Consider the following 27,479-nt stretch of genomic DNA (forward strand, 5'->3'; position numbering starts at 1 on the left):
TTTAATAAATATATTAATTGAAAACATTGAATTTGTACAATCTTGCAACAAATTTAATAAAATAGGTTCATTGAGTTCTAAAATTATTAATTAATTTTGTATGTACATCTGTTATTTAGATTTAATTAAAATCCAAATATTTTATCTATATATTTATATATCTTGTCTCCATTTTATAAATAAATACATACAAATATACTATTTTAAGAGTATGAGCATCACATATTTATATTCCTTATAAAAAAAATATAGGTATACAAAAAGTCACTAAAGCATTAAATTAGTATACCAATATAAATCTTATTTTTTTATAAATTTTATTTTATATGTAATAAAAAAATAAATAAAGAAAATAGAGACTAAATATATCCAATTAAATTCACGTGGGATTAATAATTATTCTAACTAATTTTTCAATGAGATAAATACTTTTAACTAATACTTTTAACTAAAAAAATATAATCAGAAGAGCACAAAAAAGATCATTACGATTCGACAATGTGTAATTTATTGAGGAGTACAAGTTTAATTAATTATGTTGAATATAATTCATACTAAATTAATAACTTAGATGCAAAATTAGGTTTGAATAATTTATTTATATTTCATACACATGCATCTCAATTTATGTAATATTTTAAAAGTTTCGAACCAGTAATTTGGAAGAATAATTATTTTTATGCCTGAATTCAATTCAAAATAAAAAAGATATATATGTTTCTAATCTTTTAATGAATCTTTATAAAAAAAGTATTCTATTTTTGACATGAGATCAATGTACTTGGATATGTGTTATAAAATCCCAAACCCCAAACCCCAAACCTGAAACCCCAAACCCGAAACCCTAAACCCTAATCCCTAAACCCTAATACCCTAAACCTAATACCCAATACCCAATACCCTAATACCCTAAACCCTAAAACCCTTAAACCCTAAACCCATTATAAAACTTGTATTTTTCTCTCGCTTCTCACTAGAAGTGTGTGAGATTCTCACACACTAAACTTCCACCACCAACCACCACCAATCCAACATCAATTCAGCCAATCAGCTACCGCCAGCAGATAGTCCTCCGCCAGCTCCGCCGCGACGCCGCCATCGGCCGGCCGCCGGAAACGTTTCCGGCACGTATCCGACCACTCGCTCCGTCACCGGGTTTGCCGTCCGACTAGCATCCGGGATCTGCTGCACGTTTCCTGATCTGAGACCAGACGCGCTGGCAATCAATCCTCAAAATTGTAGAAATCGCACTTCTTTCGCCCTAGTTTTCGTCGCTCCTTCTCTCTACAATTCCGGCCGATTTCCGGTGAATCTCCGGCAACCGATCACACCAATCGACTCTCCATCACAAGGCGAATAATTCCCCTCCATCAATTTCAAGTTCCATCGCGAGTTGGCGTTGGGCTCAAGAGGTGGCCGTCGCCCATTCCGCCGTCAAATTCGCCGCCGTCCGTTCGACCCACCGTCTCGCACCACCACCATTGGAATCCTCCTGTCCAGGCGATTCGGACGTGACCCTACCCAGCAATTTTCATCAACCCGTTGACGAGATCGGAAAGTTCCAAGCCTCGCGGCCGCTGCCATCTTCGCGCCGTCATTTCTCAACCGTCTGAACGAGGCTTGATCGCGGACCACCACGGTTGGATTCCTCTCGCCCAGGCAGTTCCAACAAGACCTCTCCTGGCCATTTTCGTCAACGTTTGGTTGAGTCCTCAGTTTCCGATCTTGGCTTCGTCGACGCCACTTTCGGACTACCAGAGCTCCGTCGTGCCTTCGAACCATGACTCGAGACCACTACTGTTGGATTCCTCTCGTTAAGATGAAGCTAACGAGACCCCTCTCAACAATTTTCATTAAGGTTTGGCCGTGATCACATCGTTCACTCTGTCGTTTGTCGCACCATCGTATCTCCACCGCCCACCGGCCGTTTCATGATGGAGACCCACCAGTCTCCTCCGAATTGCATGGCGGACACGTCTGTCCACTCCGATGTTAGCATTGGGCATCCACCGGAGACGCCCTTGCTAGCCCCCAATTTGGATGAATTTCCTCCAGTTTGCAGTCCGCCCGCCCGAGTCAATCCTGGCGGGTCAGCTCGATCAGCTGCCACGCTTCAGCCCAACTTGTAGGATCTCTCTCTGACCAAGGCTGCACAACCCCCGCCGGTGACTCAGATTCAGGCAAAGAAATCCTTCGTGGACACAGTGAACTCACAATCCACTTCGACCTCGTTCCCTAAAGCCATTCAGCACTCCTACCTCGCTGGCGCTCCACCGACAAATTTGGGAGAAAAACTGGAATCCCAGGGTGTACCGAAAATCCAATTCTCGGTTGCTGAAACAGAAAGACTCTCAGAGTAGTACAAATTTGCTATTGTTGGGAAGTTTTCACATGGCTTCCCTCCCTACCGAAACATACATCGACTGCTCTCAACGCTGAAACTACAAGGACCATTCACCATCACCATGATCACGAACAAGCACGTTCTCATCAACTTGAAAAATGAAGCGGATTACACCAAGCTCTGGATTCAAAGATTATGGCATATTGATGGATTCCCCATGCGGACTTTCAAGTGGACACCGTCCTTCTGGCCACAACAGGAATCGTCTCTTGCACCGATTTGGATTCGATTCCCCACCTTACCTGCTCATTTATTTCATAAGGATGCTTTATATGCTATAGCAAGCCTTGTTGGTACTCCACTTAAACTAGATGAACCTACTATGTTTCAATCTCGGCTCACGGCAGCTAGAGTGTGTGTAGAAGTGGATCTTGCTAACAAACTGACAGAGGAGATAGTCATTGGAATTGGGAATGAGGAGGTAGTGCAGAAAGTTATTTTTGAAAATCTTCCGAAATACTGCATGCTGTGCAAACACGCTGGTCATGAAGCACAAAACTGCTACACCAAAGGGAATGCTCCAAAGCCACAACGTTTCCCTCAACAATAAAAAGGCAAGGCAACGGGATAGAAGGAAAAGAGTGTCAAACAAACTGAAAATGTGATCTTCAAAATTTGAGAACCTAGCAAACGCAAGGAGTACGGTGCTCCCTCTGGCGGCATTGAAAGTAAGAACACCTTCCATGCGCTCCATCAAGCGGAGGATGAGGGTGAAGATGGTTGTGCAGCTGAAAATGCCTTGGTGGACAGGAATGCAGGCACAGGTAAGAGTGGAGACCTCCAAACTAAAGTGACCACAAAGACCAGGTACCAGTCTGAACTTCCTAACTCACACTTTACTCATGCGAACACTAATGTGCCCCCGGCCCCTCAATCATGTACTGATATAAATGAACCCCTTAACCCACTACCCAGTGTCTTTCTATAGTTAATCATAATGTTACTATGAATAGGAGCAGTCCCACGAGTGCACCCTCAACCAAGCCCCTATGGAGCTCTACCTCGTATCCGTTGATGACATAGACCCGGACATCTAACTAGGTGGAAGTAGATAAGAGGATCTCGACCACCAAAACAGTGAACCTCCTAGTAAAGAGAAAACCCCGGCTACAAAATCCTCTTGGGAAGATGCCGCAGCGAGAGGGAAACACGCCCGATCTCAGTCCTCAGAAAACATTCAGAGTTACCAATTTTGACTAGAAGCAAAGTCAAAAGTGGCAACCCACCTCACCTTCAATAATATCAAAATACTGCTCTGAAACATCCGTGGTATCGGGGAACCACACAAACAGAAGCATGTCCATTGGTGTGTTAGAAACACAAACCAAAGATACTTGTCATCATAGAACCTAAAGTGTACTTGGATAAAAATTTTTTTATGCAGAAGGTTGGGCTTTCACAAAGTAGTGAGCAACGTCAACTCGAAAATTTGGTGCTTTATGGATAATTCGATGAACTGTGACATCTTAACCTCCAGTGAGCAATTCCTCCATCTTCCTCTCTCAACAAATTTGCTTCCACATGACCTCACTTGCACTTGGGTTTATGCTAAACACACGCGAGCTGAAAGAAGGGAACTCTGGAATGACATCAGAAATATTGACCCCGGCAATAACCCTTGGCTACTGGGGGGAGATTTCAACATTATCCTTGAAGCTAGCGAAAGGAAAGGAGGAGCGGCCCCTAAAGTCAAGACTATGGAGGACTTTAGCGACATGCTGCTTGACTGTGGCCTCTAAGATGCTGGATTTGAAGGGGCACAGTTCACTTGGTCGAGAAATAGACTTTGGCAAAGACTTGACAGATTCCTTTACTCCCATACATGGCTCCACTCATTCCCCATCACCCGCATCCAACACCTCATCAGAAATGTCTCTAACCACTGTCTCCTACTACTCTCGGCATCTGATGATACTAAGCCTCCCCCACCTTCGAGTGTTTTGACTAAAAAAAAAAAAACCCTAAACCAAAACCACTTGGCAAATTCTCTCAACTTCTCACTAAAAGTGTGTGACATTTAACACACTAAACCTTCCACCACCAAACCACCACCAAATCACCACTCTTTTAGCCTCACCACCACCACCAAGAGACAGCCCACCTCTTCGCGGCGTCATCGCCGCGCCGCCACCGATCGATCGCCGGAAAGTTTGACCGGCACGTAGGGTCACACACGCACCACCGCTGGATGTGCCTCGTGGAATCCGTCACATCCATGCAAGCCGTGCACTGAACGGCCGCCGAAAGTCGCCGTACGCGCCAGCCGAAGTTGCTGAAATCGCATGTTTTTCGCTACAGTTTCGCCGGTTACTTCTCTTTAAAAATCCGGCCATTTCCCGGTGAGTTGACGATCGTGCCACATACTGTTCGACTCGCCTTGATGAGTACAAGTTCTCCCCTTAAGCAATTTGATGCTTCGTCCACCGTAGACGATGGGCTAAATCCACGACCATCACCACGTTTTTCCATCGATTCGCCGCTGGTGAGCCGGCCCACGGTCGCAGACCAGTACCGTCGGCTTCCTCTCTTCATAGCAAATCGTTTGGGACCAATCTCGTCCAATTTCATAGCTTGTACGCGGAGATCTCTTTCTTCTTCAAATCGCGCCGTCGCCGCCAATCGAGCCGCCGTTCCACTGCCGTCCGACCGCCATTCGCAGGTGGACCACTACCACTCGGCTCGCGCTGTGATGACAAAGCCAACCATCCGTTCAGATCACGGCTCCAACCAGTCACCAAAATCTCCAACTCAGGCCGTTGACTGCGGTCAATCGAGTTTGATCGAGTTGACTCGATCAACTCAACCGGTCAAACCCCCGAAACTGAGTTAGCAGCTGTTTTCGACTCCGAATCCTCCAAAAAGAACGTTCGCTGAAGTCAATGCAACCTCTCATTCCTCAAAAGCGCCGCAAACGGCTTCGCACAAATTTTTCCTTGCTGATTCGCCACCGCCCTCTATCAGTGCTGTCTTGACTAATGAGAAGGGCCCTACACTGGTTTTCACAGACGCGGAGACCGAAGCCCTCACAACTCCCTTCCGATTGGCTCTAGTTGGAAATTCTCCCATGGAAAACATTTGGGCACCTGCATCGACTTATTGTCGGACTGGGAGTCAAAGGTGCATTTACCGTCAGTATGATTAATGCCAAGCATATGCTTATTTGTCTATCCAACGAAGCCAATTTCTCCTATCTATGGTTAAGAAGAATTTGGCACATTCAAGGATTTCCAATGCGGGTTTTCAAATGGACACCGATATTCACACCGGCTCAAGAATCCTCTATTATTCCGGTTTGAGTATGTTTTCCTGAACTCCCAGCTCATTTGTTTCATAAGGATGCTCTATTTGCGGTAGCAAACATGATAGGAACACTACTTCAAATCGATGACCGCACGTTCAATCAATCCCAAGCTCTCGAAAGCTAGAATTGGCATTAAGATTGACCTTGCCAAGCCACTTGTGGAGGGCTTTGACCTACAAATCAATGGAGTCACAATTCATCAGAAAGTGGAATATGAGCAGCTTCTAAAATATTGCAACTTTTGTAAACACGTTGGCCACGACAACTTGGAGTGCTACACAACGGGCATTGCCCCCCGCCCCCCTCCACGAGCCAAGAAGTCAAAAGGAAAGGAGACAATGGGAACGGAGGAACAGGTGGTGACTGGAAAAGCTAAGGCACTTGAGAGGGATGAATGCTCAAAAAGCAGGTACTCTACTAACCTCTCTAATGACAATGTTGATAGTGGTAAACATGGTAAGCATGATGAGCATGATGATAACATTGTGGAGAATGATGAGCATGTTGATAATGATAACTGCACTGCACACGGTGATAACATTATGGAGACTAATCTGCTTGTCGATAATCTTGTTGTTGGTGCTGTGTATTGTCCTATTGGGGGGGTGGAAATCCAAACGAGGAAGCAACAAATTAACCTCCAACAAGCCTCTAAACTCTTCAAAGGTCTTAAAACTTTTGGAGTAATTGTTCGACAACTGAAGTTTGGGATGACATGGATGAATCAGAAGGGGAAGACGATGATGTCAACCCGGGTAGCCCATGGTCGGTGAAGATTCAGGATCCAGTGTGCTCGCTGAACCTTAATCCGGCTGAGATAGACGATGGAGAGCAGTTCCTTGTTCCCTCTCCAACCCCACCTGAAAGAAACAGACGTCGCATCATGCAATTTTGATGTTGTGCCACTGCAACCGCATTGCTCCATTAAACTTTTCGTTGTATCACAATGTAAAGGAGTACAGTTATAAGTGGCTTGAAAACCACATTCTCAAAGATATCATTGTTGTAGGGTACAAAACTTAAGTGGTATCTCTTTTCAACCGAATGCCTAATCAACTATTACAAGTGATTTTGGAGTATGAAACTCCTTAAAATACAAACCGAATATTACAGATCAATGAATAACAGAATATTAACAAAAATAAACGAATAAAACAATAGTTTGAAAATGGCTCAAGAACTTGGCAGATTCAGTCAGATAAGGGTCCCGGTCACTTGGCACCGCACCCACAAAGCCAACCCATGGTTGCTCCTCACAACTTCGGGATCACAGAGATCAAAACAGAAAACCACCGGTCACAATAGACCCACAACTCACTCAGAACTTTCAGACGAAAAGATCTCAATAAGAAAAGCTTAATTTCAATGGTGAGAGGATGAGGGTCAAGGCCTCTATTTATACGACAAATGAATCGGTGAAAAGAGGCAGATTGGGGTGGCTTTCCTAAAGCCATTGAGTTGGCTTAGGAAAACCACCGCCATTAACGGCAGTGAAGGGGTAAGAGGAAGACACCCATAAATGGCAGTTTGAGAGAGAGAGAGAGATAGTCGTCGCAAGATTGTAAGAGAGGAGAAGGAGGGAATAATTAGGTTTAGGGTTAGATAGATATTTATATAAGTGCACATGAGTCGGGTTGTGGGTTGGACCGGGTCGGGTAAGGGCCTCCAGGTGGGTCGGCCTTGAGTGGGCTTGGTAAATTGGGCCAACCAATAATATAGGTCCTGCGCCATAAATTACAACATATTCCACCTTAGACCAAGACTCAATTTTGGGAAATGGTCCTGGAGTTCCTGACTGAATCTGGTTCTAGCATCACTGCCATAAAAAGTTCTCCGTGGGTGTACCTGCAAAGGAAAAACAGAAGTGCTTGGAAGCACATCTCAGTCTGGAAATAAATTCAGTATTTTTAAGCATGTAATGAACTTTTCAAGAGGCAAACATTTGGTACCCATATCTGCAGGATTGTCTTCAGTTTTGATTTTCTCCAATTTTATAAGTTCTTTACTAATGATATCTCGATTGAAGTGATACCTCACATCAATATATTTCGTTCGATCGTGAAACACAGGATTCTTACACAACTGTATAGAAGATTGGCTATTAGAGTATACCGTGAGTTTTTCATTGGAGAAACCAATTTCCTTAATCAGACCGTCTAACCAAATAGCCTCTTTGAAGGCTTCCATTATAGCAATATATTCTGCCTTTATGGTAGATAGGGCAAATATATATTGTAGTTGGGATTTCCAACTTATGCATGAACCACAAAATGTAAAGATATAAGAAGTGGTGGATTTTCTACTACCCCTATTATTAGCATAATTGGAATCAACATAACCAACAAGTTGGGTATTTTTAGCTATTTTAGAAAATGAAATACCAACATTTTCAGAACCATGTAAATATCTTAAAAGCCATTTTAGGGCCTCCCAATGAGGAGGGCCTGAATTTGACATATATCTACTCAAGCAACTGATAGCATAGGCAATGTTTGGTCTTGTACATACCATGAGAAACATAATAGATTCAATCACGTTTGAGTAAGGAACTTTTTCCATTTTTGCTTTTTTAGTATCAGTTTTTGGACTCTGATTTTCACTGAGTTAAAAATGGGCAGCAAGAAGCACAGAGGTTGACTTAGAAATTTCCGTAGAGAATTTCTTTAAAATAGATAGAATGTAAAATTTTTGGTTTAGCAAAATAGTGGACTTTTCTCTATGTCTAACAATGTTCACGCCAAGAATTTGTTTTGCGTCACCTAGATCCTTCATTTCAAAAGTTTTGTGTAAATCCTTTTGCAAATGATTAATGAGATGTAAGCTAGGATTAGCAATGAGCATATCATCCACATATGAAACAAGAAAGATAGGAGTACTGTCAACATGCTTAAAGTATAAACAGTGATCATAGTAGCTTCTTTTAAAATCTAACATATGCATGAAAGAATCAAATTTCTTATTCCATTGTCTAGGCGACTGTTTTAAATAATTCAAGGATTTTTAAGAAGGCACACATAATCAGGTTTGAACTTGTCAATAAAACCAACAGGTTGACTTATGTAAATGTGTTCATCTAAGTCACCATGTAAAAAAGCAGTTTCACGTCCATTTATTTTAGTTCCCAACTGTAGTGCGCAGTGAGAGCAAGAATAATGCGAACAGTGGTGTATTTCACTACGGGGAAAAATATTTCATTACAGTCTATTCCTTCTTTTTGGGTAAATTCTTTTGCTACTAGTTTAGCTTTATACTTAATGTGATTTTCTTGTTTAATCTTAAAGATCCATTTGCAGTCAACTACTGATGAGTTTTTAGGTCTAGGAACTAAAGTTCAAGTTTCGTTAAGTTTTAAGGATCTCATTTCTTCTTTCATAGCACTTAGCCATTTATAATATTCCATTGCTTCTTCAGCATTAGTAGGTTCAGATAACTCAGTATTTAGGGCAGTGTGATAATCTCTAAGTCTAGGGGGAATCCTAGTTTCTCTTCTAACTCTATCTCTGGCAAGTTGGTAATCCTCAAGAGAATTTTCTGTATTTTCAGTGATTATTGAATCATTTTCTGCTATTTGTTCAACTAAGTCATCGTTAATCTCTTTCCCTTCTTAGTTATCCTCTAAATGTTCCTCCACCTTATTGAAGGTAGGTTCTTTATCCCTATCTTAAGTTTTAACTAACTTTGGTAACTCATTTTCGTTAAATGTAACATCCCTACTTATTAACACCTTAAAGCCAGGTTGACTACGTACCCAGAGTCTGCAACCTTTTATTCCCTCATGATAACCAATAAAAACGCATTTATCTGATCTAGGTTCTAATTTATCTAAGTTTTGGTGAATAAACGCAGAACAGCCAAACACACGTAAGGATGAAATATAAGATTTTTTACCAGTCCAGACAAAATCAGGAGTTTTACCAGATAGACGCACAAAATGAGACAGAATTATCAAATGAGCAGCAGTAAGAATAGCTTCACCCCAAAAAGATTTAGGTAAACCTAAACTTAGCAATAAATATCTAAGTTTATCAAGCAAAGTGCGATTCATACGTTCAGCCATGCCGTTTTGTTGAGGGGTATAGGGGTTTGTTCTATGTTTTTTTATTCCAAACTTTTCACATAGGTTTGAAAAATATTTATTACAAAACTCAAGTCCATTATCAGTTCTAAGAGATTTTAATCTCTTTCCAGTTTGGTTCTCCACATAAACTTTCAATTTCTCAAATTTTTCAAAAACTTCAGACTTATGTTTCATGAGAAAAACAAATACCTTTCTAGAGAAATTATCAATGATAGATAGAAAATAACGATTACCACCATGCGTTGGAACACTAGAGGGACCCCATACATCAGCATGTATATAATCCAAAAAATGCATGTAGACATAGAAGGGTTTGAGGAAGATGAAACAGAAAAATGCACTTTATGGTGTTTACCCGTTACGCAATTATCACAGAATTCCAGTTTTTCGATTTTATCGTTTAAAATCCCTTCCTTTTTCAGAATTTCAAGTCCTTTCAAACTTTCCTGTGTCCAAGCCTTTTATCCCATAATGCATTCATATCACGTCCATTCATAGAAGCAGTCATAGAATCATAAATAACTGAGCATAAATACAAGTTTCATTTCTTTTCAGCTCTGAAAACAACAAGTGAAGCTTTCATAATTTTCATTTGTCCCTTTCCCCACCTACCTTCTAAACCCTCTTCTTCAAGAGCAGCACAAGAGATAAGATTATGACTCAAATCAGGAACATAAGTAACATTTTTTAAGATTAACCTATAACCTTCTTTAAAAGTCAAGAAAACGTCACCAAGACCCATAATCTCATATTTCTTTTGGTTAGCCATTGAAACAAATCCAGAGTTTTCATATCGAAAATTTGAAAAGATTTCTTTAATAGGACTCATATGAAAAGTGCAATCAGAATCAATAAGCCATTCACATTTGTTCACAAAGTGCACAGAGTTTGCTTCACACACCACAAAAACTTCTTCATTATTATCAGAAACATTATTCACCTTTTATTTTTCATCAAAGTTTCTATCTCTGTTATCACGTTTGGGTTTCCTACATTATTTAATGTAATGACCCTTAATACCACAATTGTAACAACGCCTTTTTTTGGTTTTATCTTCTTTATAGGAATTTTCTCTTGTTCTAGATTTACTCCGACCATTTCTACTTTTACCCCTGCTTTGACTTCTACTGTTGTTTCTAAAACTAGTGTTTCTAAACTTGTACCTACCTCTAGCAAAAATTAACCTCATAATGGTTTTGACTAGGTTTAGTAGTTTTTAGGTCCATTTCTTTACTCTTAAGGCCATTAACAACTGTATCCAGATTTACACTATCCCCACCATATTTTATAGCAACTTTCACATTAGAGTAGGATTCAGGAATAACATTCAAAAGCACAATAGGAGAGTATTCGTCAATGTTTTTATCACCAGTAAGTTTAATATCTTGTATCAGTTTAGTGAAATCATCAAGGTTTTCATAAATACTTTTGGATAAATCAAGCTTATACCATTTTTTCTAAAAGAAAAAGTTTACTGGGCAGGGATGTTTCAGTATATTAATCTTTCAATTTTTCCCAAAGATCTTTAGAGGTACTTTGTTTTCCTACTTTTCTAAGGACAGTGTCCGAAAGATTTAAAATAATAGACGAGTAGGCAAATTCATCATTTTCCATTTTCTTTTCTTCAGAAATGTTATCAGTGTATTTTCCTTCTATGGCTTTAAACACTTTTTGTTGAATCAAAATACCTTTCATCTTTTGTTGCCAAATTAAAAAATTACTTTTACCGTCAGAAGGTTGTAGGTTATAACCGACCATTTTAAAAGAAGATTTTTAAAAGTTTTTAACAAAGAAACAGTTGTAATTTTTGAAAGATGGAGTCACAGATTTTAATATAACATAAAAAAATATTTTTGGTTTTTAAGAATATTAAGCAAATAGCAAAGTCACAACAGACTCAAGGCAGTAACCACAAATTTCAAAAAGTTTCAAAAATCACACAGAATTATTGATCAGGAATTAAGATAATAATTCAACAAATTAAAACACAGTAAGTTTCAGATATAATATCAACAAATAGAGATAAAGACCAATAATGTCAGATTCCGGCAGATTAAGGAAATAATTACAGATCAAGATTAATAACATATCGACAATAACTGCCTGAACAAGAAGTGCACCAGCATTCTTGCACCATATATTCAACTTCTCGTCATGGTGAGGACAGTTGAAGCTCAGCCTACTTGCAGCAGGATACTAAATGAAAAGAGTGGCTTCCAAATCGGTTGTAATCCAGTTAAAAACAAAATTAAAGCACAAGTCTTGGTGAGTGGATTTGTAGAAGAAAACCATATACATAAGAGTAGGACACTGCCGATCTAAATTAGGATGACCCGGGTCCGACCCATATAGTGACCCGGACAGGTGGCATGCTGAGGAAACGCTTAGTCATTGCATGAGCACCTTTTGAGACAACACGCGTCAAAGGATGGGGCCCACAAAAGAACCCTATAAATAACCCATGCCATGACAATGAGAAGAGTTTTGAGACACTACTTTTTACTCGCATATTTAGATCGTCAACTTTTCCTTCGACCCCAAACTTAAGCATCGGAGTGTCGTCGTTGGGGACGAACGACTAGCTTAATTTTTTTTTGTTTTATCTTCAGATATCAGATTTGGAGTGGTGATGTGGAGAGATCGTGGTCTTTGATCTAGGTCACGCATGATCAAGCCGGATCAATCTCTCTCTCTCTCTCTCTCTCTCTCGTGAAGACGGAAAAAATTGCAGAACTCCAACTCCAGCTTCACGTCCACAAATCCATCGCACACGACACACCCTGGCTCCGACTCCGCCATTAACAGGTATTTTTATTCTTTGTAACTTTTTTGTTCCGGGTTATAGAAGAAAGCAAGTTTTGCTTTCAAAATGTTTGATGCAATGTCTGATTGAATTTTAAAGGTGTTTCATGAAATGCTTTGGCTGGATTTTGTATTGATTTGTAGATAAGTTAAATGGTTGCTTTTATTACTTCAACGATTACTTCTAACTGAGATTTTTAGAAATTTAATTCAAAAATAGGTAACTTTTCCCAAAATTTATTTATAAGTATGTCTGGAACTATTACAATTTATGTCATAAGCTCTTTAATCTCCCAAAAAGAATCTTTTCTGAATTTGTACTGTGGTTTGAAGGGTTTTGAGATTTACAATTTATGTCATAAGCTCTTTAATCTCCCAAAAAGAATCTTTTCTGAATTTGTACTGTGGTTTGAAGGGTTTTGAGATTTCTCGCATTTTTTCATTTACTCATTGGACATTGGGGTAGAACGTATAGATTATTCCAAGATATATAGGCCAAATATGGAAAACTGAAAAGTAGTGAGGCCAAAATTGAAAATTCCAGAGTTTGTTTGACGAAAATGCAAATTTTTCTCCCAGTTTCAATACTACTCGGTGTGTCCGGCCGTCAGTCACACAATTCGGTACCCAATCTCGGCAGTTCGCCGGCGAAAATCTTGGGGTGGAGTTTATTTTGGCTAGTCCCGAATTTCAATTTCACCGTCATTATCAACACAGTGTGAGAAACTCCTCTTATCATCTTCTCTCTTCCATATGTCCAATACGGTCAGAACTAAGCTTGCCTCTCTTTCCCCGGCCCATCTGTTTCGAAATATACGCCGTTTCTCCTCTATTGAGGATGGGCTAGGGCGCCCGGATTACCCTCCGGAACCTATTCCAAATAGGCCCTTGAGAAGGAAATCTTATCCTTCTCAAAGCCCTCGATTCCCAAAGCCCAATCGCGTTCGGGAAAATGAAAACCTAAATTCATTTAGGGCCGAAACTGATGCTGATTTTCTGGAAAGGTTTAAGCTTGGGTTTGATCGCAAATTGGAAAGCCAAACAGACTCGGGAGATAAAAATATTCAATACGAGAAAGCAAAGAATCCGGAGCCTTCGCCACCGGAGGATGCGGATGAAATATTTAAGAAAATGAAGGAGACGGGGTTGATCGCAAATGCAGTTGCTATGCTTGATGGTTTGTGTAAAGATGGACTGGTACAAGAGGCAATGAAGCTCTTTGGACTAATGCGTGAGAAGGGCACGATTCCAGAGGTGGTCGTTTACACTGCTGTGGTGGAGGGCTTCTGCAAGGCACACAAGTTTGATGATGCAATAAGAATTTTTAAGAAGATGCAGAGTAATGGGGTGGTTCCGAATGTGTTTAGTTATCAGGTTTTGGTTCTGGGGCTATGTAGTGGGAAGAGGTTGGAGGATGCATATTTGTTTACCATTGAAATGTTGGAGGCTGGACATTCCCCGAATTTGGCAACTTTCACCGGATTGGTTGATGGGTACTGCAGGGAAAAAGGTCTGGGAGAGGCTCAGTTTGTGATACAAGCCATGAGGCAGAAGGGATACTTCGTTGAGGAGAAAGCAGTTAGGGAATATTTGGATAAGAAAGGCCCTTTCTTGCCTTTGGTGTGGGAGGCAATTCTGGGAAAAAAAGCTTCAAAGAGGTCTCTGTTCTAAGGGTTTCTTATTTTCCTTTTAAACTTAGTTTCTTTGTTTTCTGTGGATGGATGAGATTTGACAAGCAACAGTGTGTTGTTTGTTCATTGTGTTTTTGTCCCTCCTGCTCGAACATTAGTTTATATTGTTCTATTTAATGTTCAGTTTTCTCCCATTCTTATTTTGGTTTTGTGTTCAATATTGATATGCATTTGAAATTAATTTTTCTCAAATATCGTAAATCCTGTAAGGTTTCTTTTGGTGATATGATTAGTTTCAATCTTCTGTTCTCTGTATCCCGACATGCTTTTACTTCTTCCCTCTATCTGGATTAGAAAGTTTGCATGTAACTTTGTCTTGGCAACGAAGTGAAATTATTGAAGTGGGGCCCATATGTGTTTGTTTTCACAACTTAGATGCTTGACTAAACATGAATGTTTGGGCTTGCTGTATATTAGGCAGGTGATGATAAGTTAAAATGTCAGAGACATATCTATAATTAATTGTAGATGCCGAGAGCGGACCATATGTTCATTTCTTATGGAGGATCCCATCATCAACAACTGGTAATGTTGACTCAATAGGAGAAACATCATAAACTTCTTGTGTCCATGCAATTGTAGATTAGTATAAGTTTTTGGAAAGTATATCCCTCTGTTGTTCTTTGTTGCATGGTTTGCATCCATTTATACAGTAGCCTGTAGAACACAACAGCTTGTACCCTTTCTTCATACTGCAGAAAAGACATGTCAATTTGATGTTTCTCCATGAACTTTATAAATTATATCCATGGCTTTCAGTGCACCATTATTGGACATTATTGTGGATAGCATGTTAAGTCTGGAAAACTATGTCCTTGTTACCCAGAGGGCATTGGAACTGCAGCCTTGACCACTCTGTTTATATAATGGAGTATGCTGGAATAGTTTTCTTTGTTCCTAGTGCAAACTCCATCAGTTACGCTAGATTGGGATAACAATAGAGAAGCTCCATGGATGCCATAGGCTGCAGATTGCTCATTGCTGGTACTGCACACACTATGTGCAGCAAAATTCACAAACACCATCAGGATGCTATGAACCAGATACAGGATACAACTGCCCTAAGTAAAGCATAAATATAGTTCAAGGTAGCAGAAGCATGTTTCCAGTAAAAATATAACTATCTGCTTGTCCACTTCCTTCTCCCAGTTGGACCTTTGTTTTTTAAATCTGAATACGTAGCAGCTGTACCCTGTGCAAGAATTGTGTTTCTTTCTCTCTGCATTGATTTATCTGCAGGTATATTCTTCAGATTTGGCAATGGAAACTTAAACCTTTCATCAACTACCCTGCTTGATTTCACTTCACCAATCAGCCATTGCTGAAGAACACAATGCAGAATAAACATAAAATAAGATGCTGATTCTAAGGAACAACAAGCAGATATTTCTGGTTTATATAATGTTGTTCGCTCTAATATGAGCTGCAAACATTATCAGAAAACATGAAATGAGTCATGGTTCATGAGCAGGTTATTGTCCAGTTGGGGCTGGCTGGAATTTGTAACAGATGTGACAACAAGAAGTTCAAGGTACAAGCAGAAAACTGAAAACAAATATAATGTGACTCTTTTCTTTTCAAGTTTTTCAGTTTGCTTTATAAGATAATGGATGTAAATATAAGATGGATATTAAAGAAAGTTGCAAGGTGCTGCAAGCTGAAGAAGAGGGGGACCTCTATTCTTATCCTTGCCTCTTTGTGGCCAGTAAAGATTGTTACCTTGTGTGACTGTATGCTTTCATTTGCAGTTACTTTACGTTGTCTGGACCTTCCTACTTGAGCTCTTGCTTGCTAGAGAAGGGAGAAAAATAAAAAGAAAACAAACTATTATATGCCTCCTTTCATATGTCTTGATGCAGAAGTTTTACAAGGATGTCACTTGCCATCAATTTGCAATAATCCTTCCATTGTTTCTCGTCTAACCCGTAGTTAAAGAAGTCTGACATGTTTGCACCAGGGTTTCTCCACAATTTCTCTCCAAAGTGATCAATGTTTATGTCAAATATTGTCCTGATAATAGTATGAAATTTACTGCTTTAATGGGACATTGTTGCAAATGAAAAACTTATGCATATTATTGATTGAGCTTGTTATTAGCAAGAAGTTTACTTGTTTTTGGGTAGCATAAATCTGAATTTGCCAACAAAACCACAGGCGGAACTGCTTCTAATCCCTGACAGTGCTGGTGTGCTTGTAGCAGGCGTGCATCTAGTTTCACCAGAAATAGGAGATCTTTTGGGCATTCTGTTCGCCATGGGGAAATTACGCTGCCAAAAGATGCCAAAAACTATATTAACTTTTCCCCATGAACATGACAGAATGTTTTAAAATTTTCACAAGTAATCTCATTTGGAATAGATGAGTAAGTAGACTGTAAAGTGCTCATAAGCGACCAAATCTTTCTTGGCCTCGGATATAACTTGCTAGAAAACCTGCGTTCATCCAACCTCATCTTTTCTCCAAGAAATCTCCAAACAACAATTCAACAGGAGTATTAAATTGCAGTTTAGCTGACAACTTCACAATCATGGTCTAGTTAAAACACCTGCGTAGTGAAACACAAAATGAGAACAGACCTTGAACCTTGGCGATGATTTTGGACCAGAATTGCGTAATTCTTTTCCATTATTGAATGTTGAAACACTGGTTGGCACAGCATCATTCTCATTCAAAATTGTCCTTAAATCAGCAAATGATTCCTTTTCTTCTTTTGCCTTACTCAAAGCTGTTAGGTCAACACCATCAACACCATGCCCGAGCACTTTATCAAAAAATGTATCAGCAACCAACAGTGGAACGATTGGTTGGTTCTGATCATCACCCTGTTCGTGTTTGAAGCCTCTTTCATTGTAACTTGCTGTGAGGGCCTTCATCATTTTCTCTTGTTTCTGCTCCAACCCAATGTGCTCGGCAGAATAGTCATACTTAGGTTCGGACGTTGAGATTTCATTAGTAAAGGATGATAAGGTTTTGTTGGGTTGGGCCGGACATAATGATAATTGTAGCGGATCATCGGAGACTGTATCTACTTTATCATTTATGGTGTTTTCAGTTTTATGATACTCAAGGTTCGGTATTTGTCGATGATGGTAATGGTGGGAGAAGGGATTTGGGTGAAGAGAGGTGTCGACCAAGTCAGGGTAAATGGGAGAGGACCAGTTCTTGAGAATTTCTGAACAGAGCTCACCCAACTCTTCTTCTTCTGCTTCCATTAGGAAAGAACACTTGAATAACGCAGTTGGTTTTTGAATTAAAGTTTCTTTTTGGAGGAGGAAGAGAGATTATAAGTGGTTGTACAAATCAACTTAAAGGACATTCACGTTCATTTTGCGCTTTCCCCTAAACGACAGAATCAAAATTAGTTTCTTCAACATAAAAATTATTCTTCCCAGCTGTGGACTGCAGCAATTATCAATGTCAAGTGCAGTACTAAAGTCTTAACCTATAAACAACCCTCTCCCCCCACCCCAACCGCCAAAAACAAAAAAGAAATAATGGGTGGAGGAAAAAAATGAAAAAAAAGGTCCAAATTCATGCTATTGTGAAAACCCAATATTCATATCAACGCACCAAGTAGTGCAAAGAATAACCAGGCTCTTTCACTATGTCAATGAACCGAGTGTACAAGATGGATGTCGCTTCTATTTGCTCTCCAGAACCAAAAACATGGGAGGAGTATCTCATAACAAGAGGTGAAATCTCAATACCTCTGAAATATCTCTATCCGCATGACTACAAATTTCAAACACTATAGATAACTAGCAAATGCAGAAGGTATCTCTATCTCAATGGTTCTAGTTGAACCTTCATTCTTTCTGAAGATTGTGATTCTTTGTCTGTCGCCACCTGGCTTGGGCTGAGGAGGTCAACATTCTCCTCCTCACCATTACCCAATACCCAATTGCTTCTTCCAAGTATCCTGCCCCGCCTTTTTTTCATCTCATTATACTCCAAATACATTACAGTTAAAGCACCAATCATTAACCAAACTATCAGAGCGCACCTAAGGCCATGAACATTTTCATCTCCATACTTCTCTCCCGAATGTTTCATCCCACTAATAAGAGCAGCAACTCCAACAACTATAGTAGATCTCCCAATTATAATATGAGCATACTCCCATATGAGTCTCTTTTTAGAAGTCTCGTCCCTGTTAGCAGGCTTCTTAGGTCTTAAGTAAGCATTTACTGGTTGTGCAACTGCCAGCAATATTGCCAGCATCCCAAATTTAACATGCACTGAGTCAAAAGTTAGACCCCTGAGTTCAGCAACAGCAAACAAGAAACCAAGGAAAAAAATAGCTAACCCTGAGTATTGCAGGTAAACATGAATTCGGAACCAATTGTCATCTTTCACATGCTTCAAGTATCTAGCTGCCAGAATTCCTCCAGGAAGCAGAATACCCCAAGCAAGAAACATCATAACCCCCTTCTTTATCCTCAGATGTCGAAAGATAGGTTTAAGTCGCTAAGTTTATTGACCATGGCATACATATGAACCCCATATATCTGGTGTATCCAATTCCTACTAACTTCATGTAAGAAACCAGGATTACTGCATTGGAAGTTATCAAATGGAAACATACATTCCCTCCTAATTTGTGTCTAAGCCTCTTTGAGTACCAGTGGACAGTGATCGATATTTTCTGTGTAGTACAAAGGTATTTCCTATCAGGCTATTGGTCGAGCCACATTTGATTAATCAGGACTGAAATCAAGTCTATTCCACTGATTTTGGTTTCCAATGCTACTATTGTGCCATGAGAAATGAAGACCGCTCATTGGCATTGTATGCAGCTGGCATCAGGCACAAATCTTTTGAACTCCTCCATCGCAATAACATTATTAAAGTGTTGACCTTATATTTCACTTGTATCAATTACAGTGTTGAAATCCCCCCACAACAACCATGCCTCTTCCTCTATCTGCACTGCTGTTGAATGAGTAGCAATCCACAAATCTCTTCAGGTAATAACATCATTAGCAGCATAAGCAAACGTAAACGTTATGTAACAACTATAAGAAGACCATAGTTGTGTCACTTTATAATGGACATACTGGTTATGGACTTCAATAATATCAACCATGAGTTCTATAGTGTCCCATCCTAACCAAATATGCTCCCCAATGCATCTGTAGTATAATCAGAAAACCATGTCCAATCACGGCGGCTTGATTCTCAAACTCGCGTCACATTCGAATGAGAATGCAGCACTCCTTCTATAATTACATTCTCGCTTATAAAAATACACATTTAATTCAATAAAAATAAATCATATTTTACTCGACATATTATGTAGACATCATAAAATGAGATGTGTCATCAAGATTTTATATTTAATTCTCAACTCTAGCATTTATAAAATATAGAAAAGAAGGAAAATGCAGTTTCTAGTTATCATAAAATTTAAAATACAAATCCACTAAAAGTTTATATGTGCAATTACTACTCAAAATATAACTGTTGACCCATTCATAATGACCATAACAGGTGTCTAAGGGCATTTTTTATGTATATCTTACCCTGCTATCATTAAATGCCAATGATTAAATCCCCCGGTTAATATTTGAAAATATTATAGGTTCTACTGGTCTGAAAATGATCGATTTTTGGTAATGGAAATTTATTTTCACTGTCACTCGATTCCATTAACTATAATCAATTCATTATCTCATATTATCATTCTTATTTTTTCACAAACAAGACAAGTACTCCCCATAGTAAAGTACCAATCTAATGAGTACATCTCTAATATTTCTTCTATTTATTTCTTACGCTCCTATAATTCAACTAGAGTTATTCTATATAATGCAATTGAAATAAGTTCTGATCGAGAAATAGTCTTTATTTCATAATTTTATTTCATGATGAAGTGGTAACTCAGGTAATTTCTTAGAAACAATAAACATCAGAAAATTCTCTAAGTACAAGAGTATTTGATACACTCAAAATAACCTTCGCAGTATCATGTACATTAGCTAATATGCCGCCCTTCTTTAATTAAATTAAAAGCAGTCAAGACAAAATTAAATAGTTGGATATAACTTCCCTTTCAACCACAATTACGGTTCATTTTCTAATTGGCTTTTACCACACTCCCTTTATTCCAAAGTAGCAATAACGTGAATACAAGATAATTAATTCATTCCAAGAATAACGTCAAACTCTTTAAGGTTTCTAACTATCCAAATTCACATGTAGTGTGATACACCTACTATCACCAGACAAGATCTTAGAAATGTGTTGAGGTATAATTTACACCAAGAGGTATAGATACACATATTTTCCCCTAACAATTCTGGATCACTATGTACAATCTCTAATGATTCCTTTGGGCCAGCGGCATGTTCATCGAACTTCACCTAATATTCGATCCTGTGAAACCCGCACATACACTTAGATTCATAATATAGGTTTTATGAATTTGATAATACTAGTCTTCACCAAATATCCTCAAAGCAATCTAATCCCTACTCTGGTACCACCCGATGTAGCACCCCATCCATAATTACGTTTCCGCTTATAAAAAAATCACATTTAAACCGATAAGATAAACCATATTTTACTTGATATATCATGTAGACATTACAGAATGACATACTTCATCAAAATTTTGTATTTACTCCTCAACTCTAGCATTTATATATATAGGAAAGAAGAAAATGCAATTTCTAGTTATCACAAAACTTAAATTACAATTCCATTGAAATTTTAGTATATATGCAGTTATCACTCAAGATATCACTGTTAACCCACCAATACTGATGATCGAATTATAATTTAAGTTGTCTAGTCATTATGGCCTATCTCCTGAAAAAAATACGTGGCAAGAAATGGGTTGCCAACTTTGATAAGTATAGTTAATTGGCTTATACACATATAGATACACATACGCATACACAGTAAGATCAATTTCATGCAATGACATCAATCCACAATTTTTCAAAATGCAATCACCACGAAATCATGAAATAACCAACACCATCATACATCTGTCTACAATACAATATAACAATAATTATCATTTATTTGTTAATTAGGTTCCTACTTATCCAAGTTGGAGTATATCATTCAATGGTTATTTATCAACCATCATCATCTCAATCTGTATCATATAATATATAGCATGAGATATCCATCAAATGTGATATTCCCGTACCATCCCATTGTGTAGCTATCATCACAAGATATTCTGAGCTACCCGGAATACTATGTTACCTTACTAGCCATGGTACCTATCTTTATATTTATTTTTTTCATTTCACATATCACAGCATCAGTCAGATCATAATCAGTCACATTGTTGACATTCACAATCATAAACTATTGAATATGTCCTAAATTAGGTAAAAGAAAATCCAGGAAGAAATCCAAGAAGAGTGCTCCAGCCCTTACATCCATACGGTGCTATACTTAACCTAGATGTTATCGATTTTTGGAATACCGAAAAATTAATAGATGAATGGGTAACAACCATAAAGATAGCAGCAACTACCTTAGAACTCGACAAAGAAAACTTCATAAATCTAGTGGAGTTAAATTTGGAAGGTTCTGTAAAGATTGGATGGAAAATTACCCCAAACGATACCAAAGCCAGCATCATTGCCGGAGATTCAAAATCGTGATAGCAAATCGGCTAGGAAGACTTATCAAGATACACTTCCTCGGAGATGGTTACTTCAAAGGAAATAGAGCTCAAAAGGCTAGAGGGTATGCAGAAGCACTCTTTAGCCTTGAATTAAGAAGTATTTACGCAGTAGACAAATATATCTATTGATTTTGCAAGTATTTCTTCCAGAGTGGAGTAGCGATAGAAGTAGTAGGTCCAATGTTCTTTGCAAAGATATGCAGTCCATTGAGGGAAATGTTATTCCAGTCATACAAAGTACCTAAAGGACAAATAGATTCAGTTGCAAGGAGGATGTCTTTCCTTAACGACAAACTGAATGATTGGTGTTACCAAGCATCTATCTATAAAAACATGAAGAGGCTGAGAGGTAAGATCAAATTAACCCATCTCTACTGTGATAACAATGATTTTTCAACTATTATAGGAGAATTGAGCGAGTCAAGGAAAAGGAGGAAGCAAAATAGTGACTCCTACTCTAGGAGTTTCAAAAGAACCTTTTTCCGACGAAGATCATGGTGGTCCAAGTCAAAATCCAGAACATACAAATCTGGATAGAAAATAGGACCAACAAGGGATTCATCCAAGGATCTAGACGAACAGATGCAAGACCCCACAGGAAGAACCCCTACAAGGTGAACTTTCAAACTGACCCATACCCAGCCAATGAAAGTTTCAAAAACTGCAATTGCTGGACCTGTAGAGCAAGAGTTCATATCTCTCCAAACTGCCTAGAAACGTGGTGAATTACAAAAATTTAAAGCCACAGATGACATCTTGGATGTAGTCTACTATGGCGATTTGGTACCTATTTACCGATTCGAAGATCTTCCGTCAGACAAAAGCGTCTATGAAGAGGAAATAGAAACTTATTTGGATGGATCTTCAATCGAGTCAAAATAATTACAACGAGGGATATAGGATTCAACGTCAGAAAGCCTGTCAGGATTTTTTCCAAGATGACAGTGTCAAACAAAATTATGAAAATAATCATGCGACAAGACTCCAACCGCAGCCCATACGATGGATTTAGGATTGGATGAATTGGAAAAGTCTTGAATCAAATAGGAGTAAACAAAAAGAAGCATCACATAGTCTACAAAGTAAGTTCAGGTGAGTTTTATATCCTATGGAACATACTAGCAATGTGATGGAAATGCAACTGATTCCTAAAAAAAATTCTTGAAAAATTGAGTAAGCTTAAGAAGAAATAGTTGTTACTATGAAATGGATCCACATAGGAACTATTGAAGTAGTAATAAAAGCAACTTTTAAGAGATGAATTGATTCAAAAATACATTTATCTATAATGGATAGAAAAATCAATAAAATAATAGATAGCTGTCTTTGGACAATGATAGGTGATCTGTATGCAGAAAAATTGATGTTTGACATTCATCTTAGGATTGCATGCAACCTAGCATACCAAGATTTCAGTAGTTTTGACCCTTCATCAAGATTTTAAAAGGAAAGATCTAATGAAAGAGGGAAATAAACCATATTCTATAACTTATAGAATTGCATATGTCATTTCCAACACACATCATTCTGATTTGTTCCTTAGGAAAGAGTACATTGAGATTCCTAAAATTTTCAAGAAATTTGCTAAAGTTATGACACCAAATCCAATTAGAATACCTAGAATAGGAGGTGTCGATATTGTCATTGAAGATCACCCAGTTTTAGATCGAGCACTTAGTTCTAGAATTGAGTTTAATAGCAAGATGTCCTTTACGAAATATGATTACAGGCTAAAAAGGAAAGGAGAAAGAGCTATTAAAAATTTTAACTCCTCAAGAGGTTAGGGTAGATAATAAACTTAGATACTCTGAAGGATGGAAACAAATACAAGTTATATTTGACATCACTGAGAAATTTTTTTTTTCCTTGTGATGACTTATATCATTTGCACAATTTGTTGTTGGTAGATATAAAGACATGTTAGAAATAGTGGGCCATGAAATTCTAGTTGTAGTTGTTGCAGGACGAGAAAATGGGAATATGACTTTAGGGTTAAGTTTTCTCGAAAATCATAAACGCTGGGGAACAAAGGGTAACAGAATGGAATTTAGTCTGATGGTGTTACCATAAGGATTGAATGATTAGTCCCTTTTCTATATATATATATATATATACGTTGGTATGTTATATAGTCAATATAAGATAAAGTATTTTGCAAGTTATATTAATTCAGGATCAAGGATTTGCATGGAAAAACTTGGTATTTTCCCTAAAGAAGTAAGGGAAACCCTGCTCGTTATTGCAGGAAGGAATTTTTTGCAGAAAATTCTAATAGTCAATAAGGGAATACGAGAAGCCAAAATCATGATCGTAGGAACATTCGGAACACCCTGGTTTAGGGTAAAAATACCTCCAATTTATTTTCATGATACAGGTGCTAATATCTTGTTAAGTAACAATTTCATTCAAACATTTGTAAGATATATGCAGGATAATCAAAGGAATCTGTTAATCTTTAATACTAACTATAGTAGTGAGATAAAGATTTTGCAAAGAGAAAAGACATTTAATAGGATAATGCCTATAAATTTTTGCAGCAAATGTGGTGATTTCGATACCAGATCAACTCATCCAAACATGCAGTATAAGAGAAAATTTGATATTCTTTTGTCTTTTAGGCAACAGTGACTCATCGATAGCGATTGATTCTACAAGGAATATGAGGGGGAGATTAGAAACCTTAAGGAAGCATTGCAGGAAATGAAAACACTAGAGATTAGCGAGGAAAGCAAGCTTTCTCTTGAAAGTATCAAGAGACATATCCAGAGAAACTTCAGTGAAGACCCTCTAGCCTGGTGGGATAGAAACAAGATCGGAGCTACTCTGAAAGTCGAAGAAGAATGCAAGTACGAGTATGTTCGATACAAACCCATCCAAAAGAACGTGGAGGATAAGAAGGATATGCAGATGATTATTAAAGAGCCTATCAGTTTGTGACTTGTCGAGCCTGCAGTCTCTGCTTATAGTAGCCTTGGTTTTTTTGTGAAAAACCATGGTGAGATAAAAACAGGTAAACCCAGGTTGGTTATTAACTATCGAAGGATTTGATAGGCATAGCATAAGAAGATATGTGGGCCCCAAGTCAGGCCCACAAGCCCAAGGAGAGAGTAGCCCAGAATTATTGCGTATAGCGAAAGAAGAGGCATGTTCCCTCAAGATCAACCCAAGAGGGAGGCCCACTATGCTCAACCCAAGAGGGAACCCCCCACATCAAAGTCCGTCCAAGGATAAAGCCTACCTCATCAAGCTTGGCCCAAGAAGGAAGCCCAATCTGAAGGACTTCAAGCTAGCCCGAAGGAAAGAAGGTGCCCTCAAGGGGTTGAACTCTTCAGCCTGATAGGATTCTCCACCAGGTAGGAGTCTGCACAAAAAAAGTCCCCCTTCATCCGGATACTTGTTGCTTAAGGAATGGATAAGGAGAAACATTATCCTCTCATGAATCCCGCCTTCCTTGCTGGGCATGCGAATCCCCCTCATCAGAATTCCTATTACAGAGGAACTCCTCTATAAATAGGGGAGGTATCCCTCAACAGGTAGTCCCTTCCAGATTCGAGAACATCTCTTGCCAGTACTTCGCTACTCTAATATTCGTGCTTTTATATATGAAATTCTCATTTTTATCATAATTTCTTTTCATAATTTATTTTTATATTCATCTATTCTTAAATTTGGAACCAACTTAAGTATCGGAATGCTAACCTTTTATTTTGCAGGTCCTCTTTCTCAAGAGCTTTTCACTCAATTAGCCTGAATCTAATATCAAGATCCAAGAACTTTTGACTCGTGCTAAGATCCTACGCATTAATTGGCATTGTCTATAGGAAACGTGAGTTAGAGGCGTGAGATAACATGGAGACTCCCAGCAATCCCAGTAACAAACAAAAGACCATGGAGGTACCCAAGTTAGGCCCACAAGCCTAAGGAGAGAGGCAGCCCAAAATTATTGCGTCTAGCCCAAGAAAGAGGCATGTTCCCTCAACATTGACCCAAAATGGAGGCCCACTAGGCTCAGCCCAAGAGGGAGCCCCCCACACTAAAGTCCGTCAAAGGATGAAGCCTACCTCATGAAGCTTGGTCCAAGAAGGAAGCCCAATCCGAAAGCTTTCAAAGCTAGCTCGAATGAAGGAAGATGTCCTCAAAGGGTTGGACTCTTCAGCCTGAGAGGAATCCCCACTAGGTAGGAGTCTGCACGAGAAAGAAGTCCCCCTCCATTCAAAGAATTGCTACTTAAGGAACGGATAAGGAGAAACCTTATCCTCTCATGAATCCCGCCTTCCTCATTGGGCATGCGGATCCCCCTCATCAGAACTCCTGTTACAGAGGAAATCCTCCTCTATAAATAGGGACGGTACCCCTCGACGGGCAATCCCTTCTAGATTCGAGAACCTCTCTTGCCAATACTCTGCCACTCTAATTTCATGCTCTTAATATGGAATTCTCACTTTTATCATAATTTCTCATCATAATTTATTTTTAGGAAAAAATGCAAGCAATCCCCTTGTGATATCGCAAATGAGCAAATTGCCCCCTTATATAAAAAAAAAAAGCGATTGACCTCCCTATAATTTTTAAATTACAACAATTTACCCCTATATAGGGGGATAAATTGTAATATTTTTTTATAGGGGGATAATGTGCTCATTTTCATTATCACAGGGGATGAGCTATTCACCCTTTATTTTTATATTCATCTATTCTTAAATCCGAAACTAACTTAAGCATCAGAGTGCTAACCTTTTATTTTGCAGGTCCCCTCTTTCTTAAAAGCATTCACTCAATTAGCCCGATTCCGATATTAAAATCCAAGAACTTTGGACCCGTGCTAAAATCACACGCATCAGGATTAATAAAATCTTAGAATTTGATGATTATTATATCCCTATTAGAGAACACTTAATTGACTGCATTAAAGGTGCAAAAGTGTTTTTTAACTTTAATTGCAAATTTGGTTTTTTATCAGATTAAGATGGAGAGTGAATTAAAGAAGTTTACAACATTCTCCATACCACAAGGACAATATATATGGAATATACTTCCAATGGGTTAAACTAATGCACCCCAGATATTTCAAAGAAAAATGGATAATCTGTTTAAAGATTATTTTGAGTTTATGTTTGTCTACATTGATGACATCTTGATTGCATCCAAAAGTATGAGAGACCATATTAAACATCTTAATCTTTTTCAGAAGAAAGTTATTATAGCTGTCAATAAAATTGAATTTTTAGAAATTCTTATTGACGAAATAGGCATTGAGCTGCAGGAGCATATTGTCGAGGAAATCTATAATTTTCCAAATGTACTCAACGATTAGAATCAATTACAGAGTTTCTTGGAAGTTGTTAATTTTGCAGGAATCTTTATTAAGGATCTTGCATGATATAGGAGGGATTCCGACCACTTCTGAAAGAAACACAAAGTTCAAAGTGGAAATAGAAAGAAATTCACACAAAAGGGGTCTGTAAGCTAAAACAGGTTTTCAATAACCTGCTAAAGCTTGATATACCACAAGATGAGGACAAATTGATAGTCTACACAGACGCCAATGACTATAG

At 38.5% G+C, this 27,479-nt stretch overlaps 2 protein-coding genes and 1 pseudogene across 3 annotated transcripts; 1 reads left to right on the plus strand and 2 right to left on the minus strand.

The window, feature by feature from the left end:
- Nucleotides 1-12,443: 12,443 nt before the first annotated feature.
- LOC105155912 (Pentatricopeptide repeat (PPR) superfamily protein) lies at nucleotides 12,444-14,410 on the plus strand. The gene is made up of 2 exons (XM_011072278.3): nucleotides 12,444-12,588; nucleotides 13,165-14,410. The coding sequence occupies exon 2, from the start codon at nucleotides 13,339-13,341 to the stop codon at nucleotides 14,254-14,256; it is 918 nt and encodes a 305-aa protein (XP_011070580.1). The 5' UTR covers nucleotides 12,444-12,588; nucleotides 13,165-13,338; the 3' UTR covers nucleotides 14,257-14,410.
- An 804-nt stretch (nucleotides 14,411-15,214) lies between these two features.
- LOC105156795 (uncharacterized) lies at nucleotides 15,215-18,011 on the minus strand. Of its 2 annotated transcripts, none has more exons than XM_088886239.1 (5): nucleotides 16,853-18,010; nucleotides 16,386-16,543; nucleotides 16,160-16,286; nucleotides 15,996-16,067; nucleotides 15,215-15,597 (listed from the first exon to the last, which is right to left on the minus strand). In XM_088886239.1, exons 1-5 carry the CDS (start codon nucleotides 17,486-17,488, stop codon nucleotides 15,397-15,399), a joined length of 1,194 nt encoding a protein of 397 aa, XP_088742365.1. In that variant the 5' UTR covers nucleotides 17,489-18,010; the 3' UTR covers nucleotides 15,215-15,396. The 2 variants fall into 2 exon arrangements, with proteins under 2 accessions (XP_088742365.1, XP_088742367.1); XM_088886241.1 differs by having other exon boundaries at nucleotides 15,432-15,565; nucleotides 16,853-18,011.
- Nucleotides 18,012-18,056: 45 nt separating this feature from the next.
- LOC148789292 (cytochrome b561, DM13 and DOMON domain-containing protein At5g54830 pseudogene) lies at nucleotides 18,057-18,698 on the minus strand (annotated as a pseudogene).
- Between the last annotated feature and the right edge of the window lie 8,781 nt (nucleotides 18,699-27,479).

The sequence above is a fragment of the Sesamum indicum genome, linkage group LG1 (genome assembly GCF_026168435.1).
Source record: "Sesamum indicum cultivar Baizhima isolate 11 linkage group LG1, ASM2616843v1, whole genome shotgun sequence".
Taxonomy (NCBI): domain Eukaryota; kingdom Viridiplantae; phylum Streptophyta; class Magnoliopsida; order Lamiales; family Pedaliaceae; genus Sesamum; species Sesamum indicum.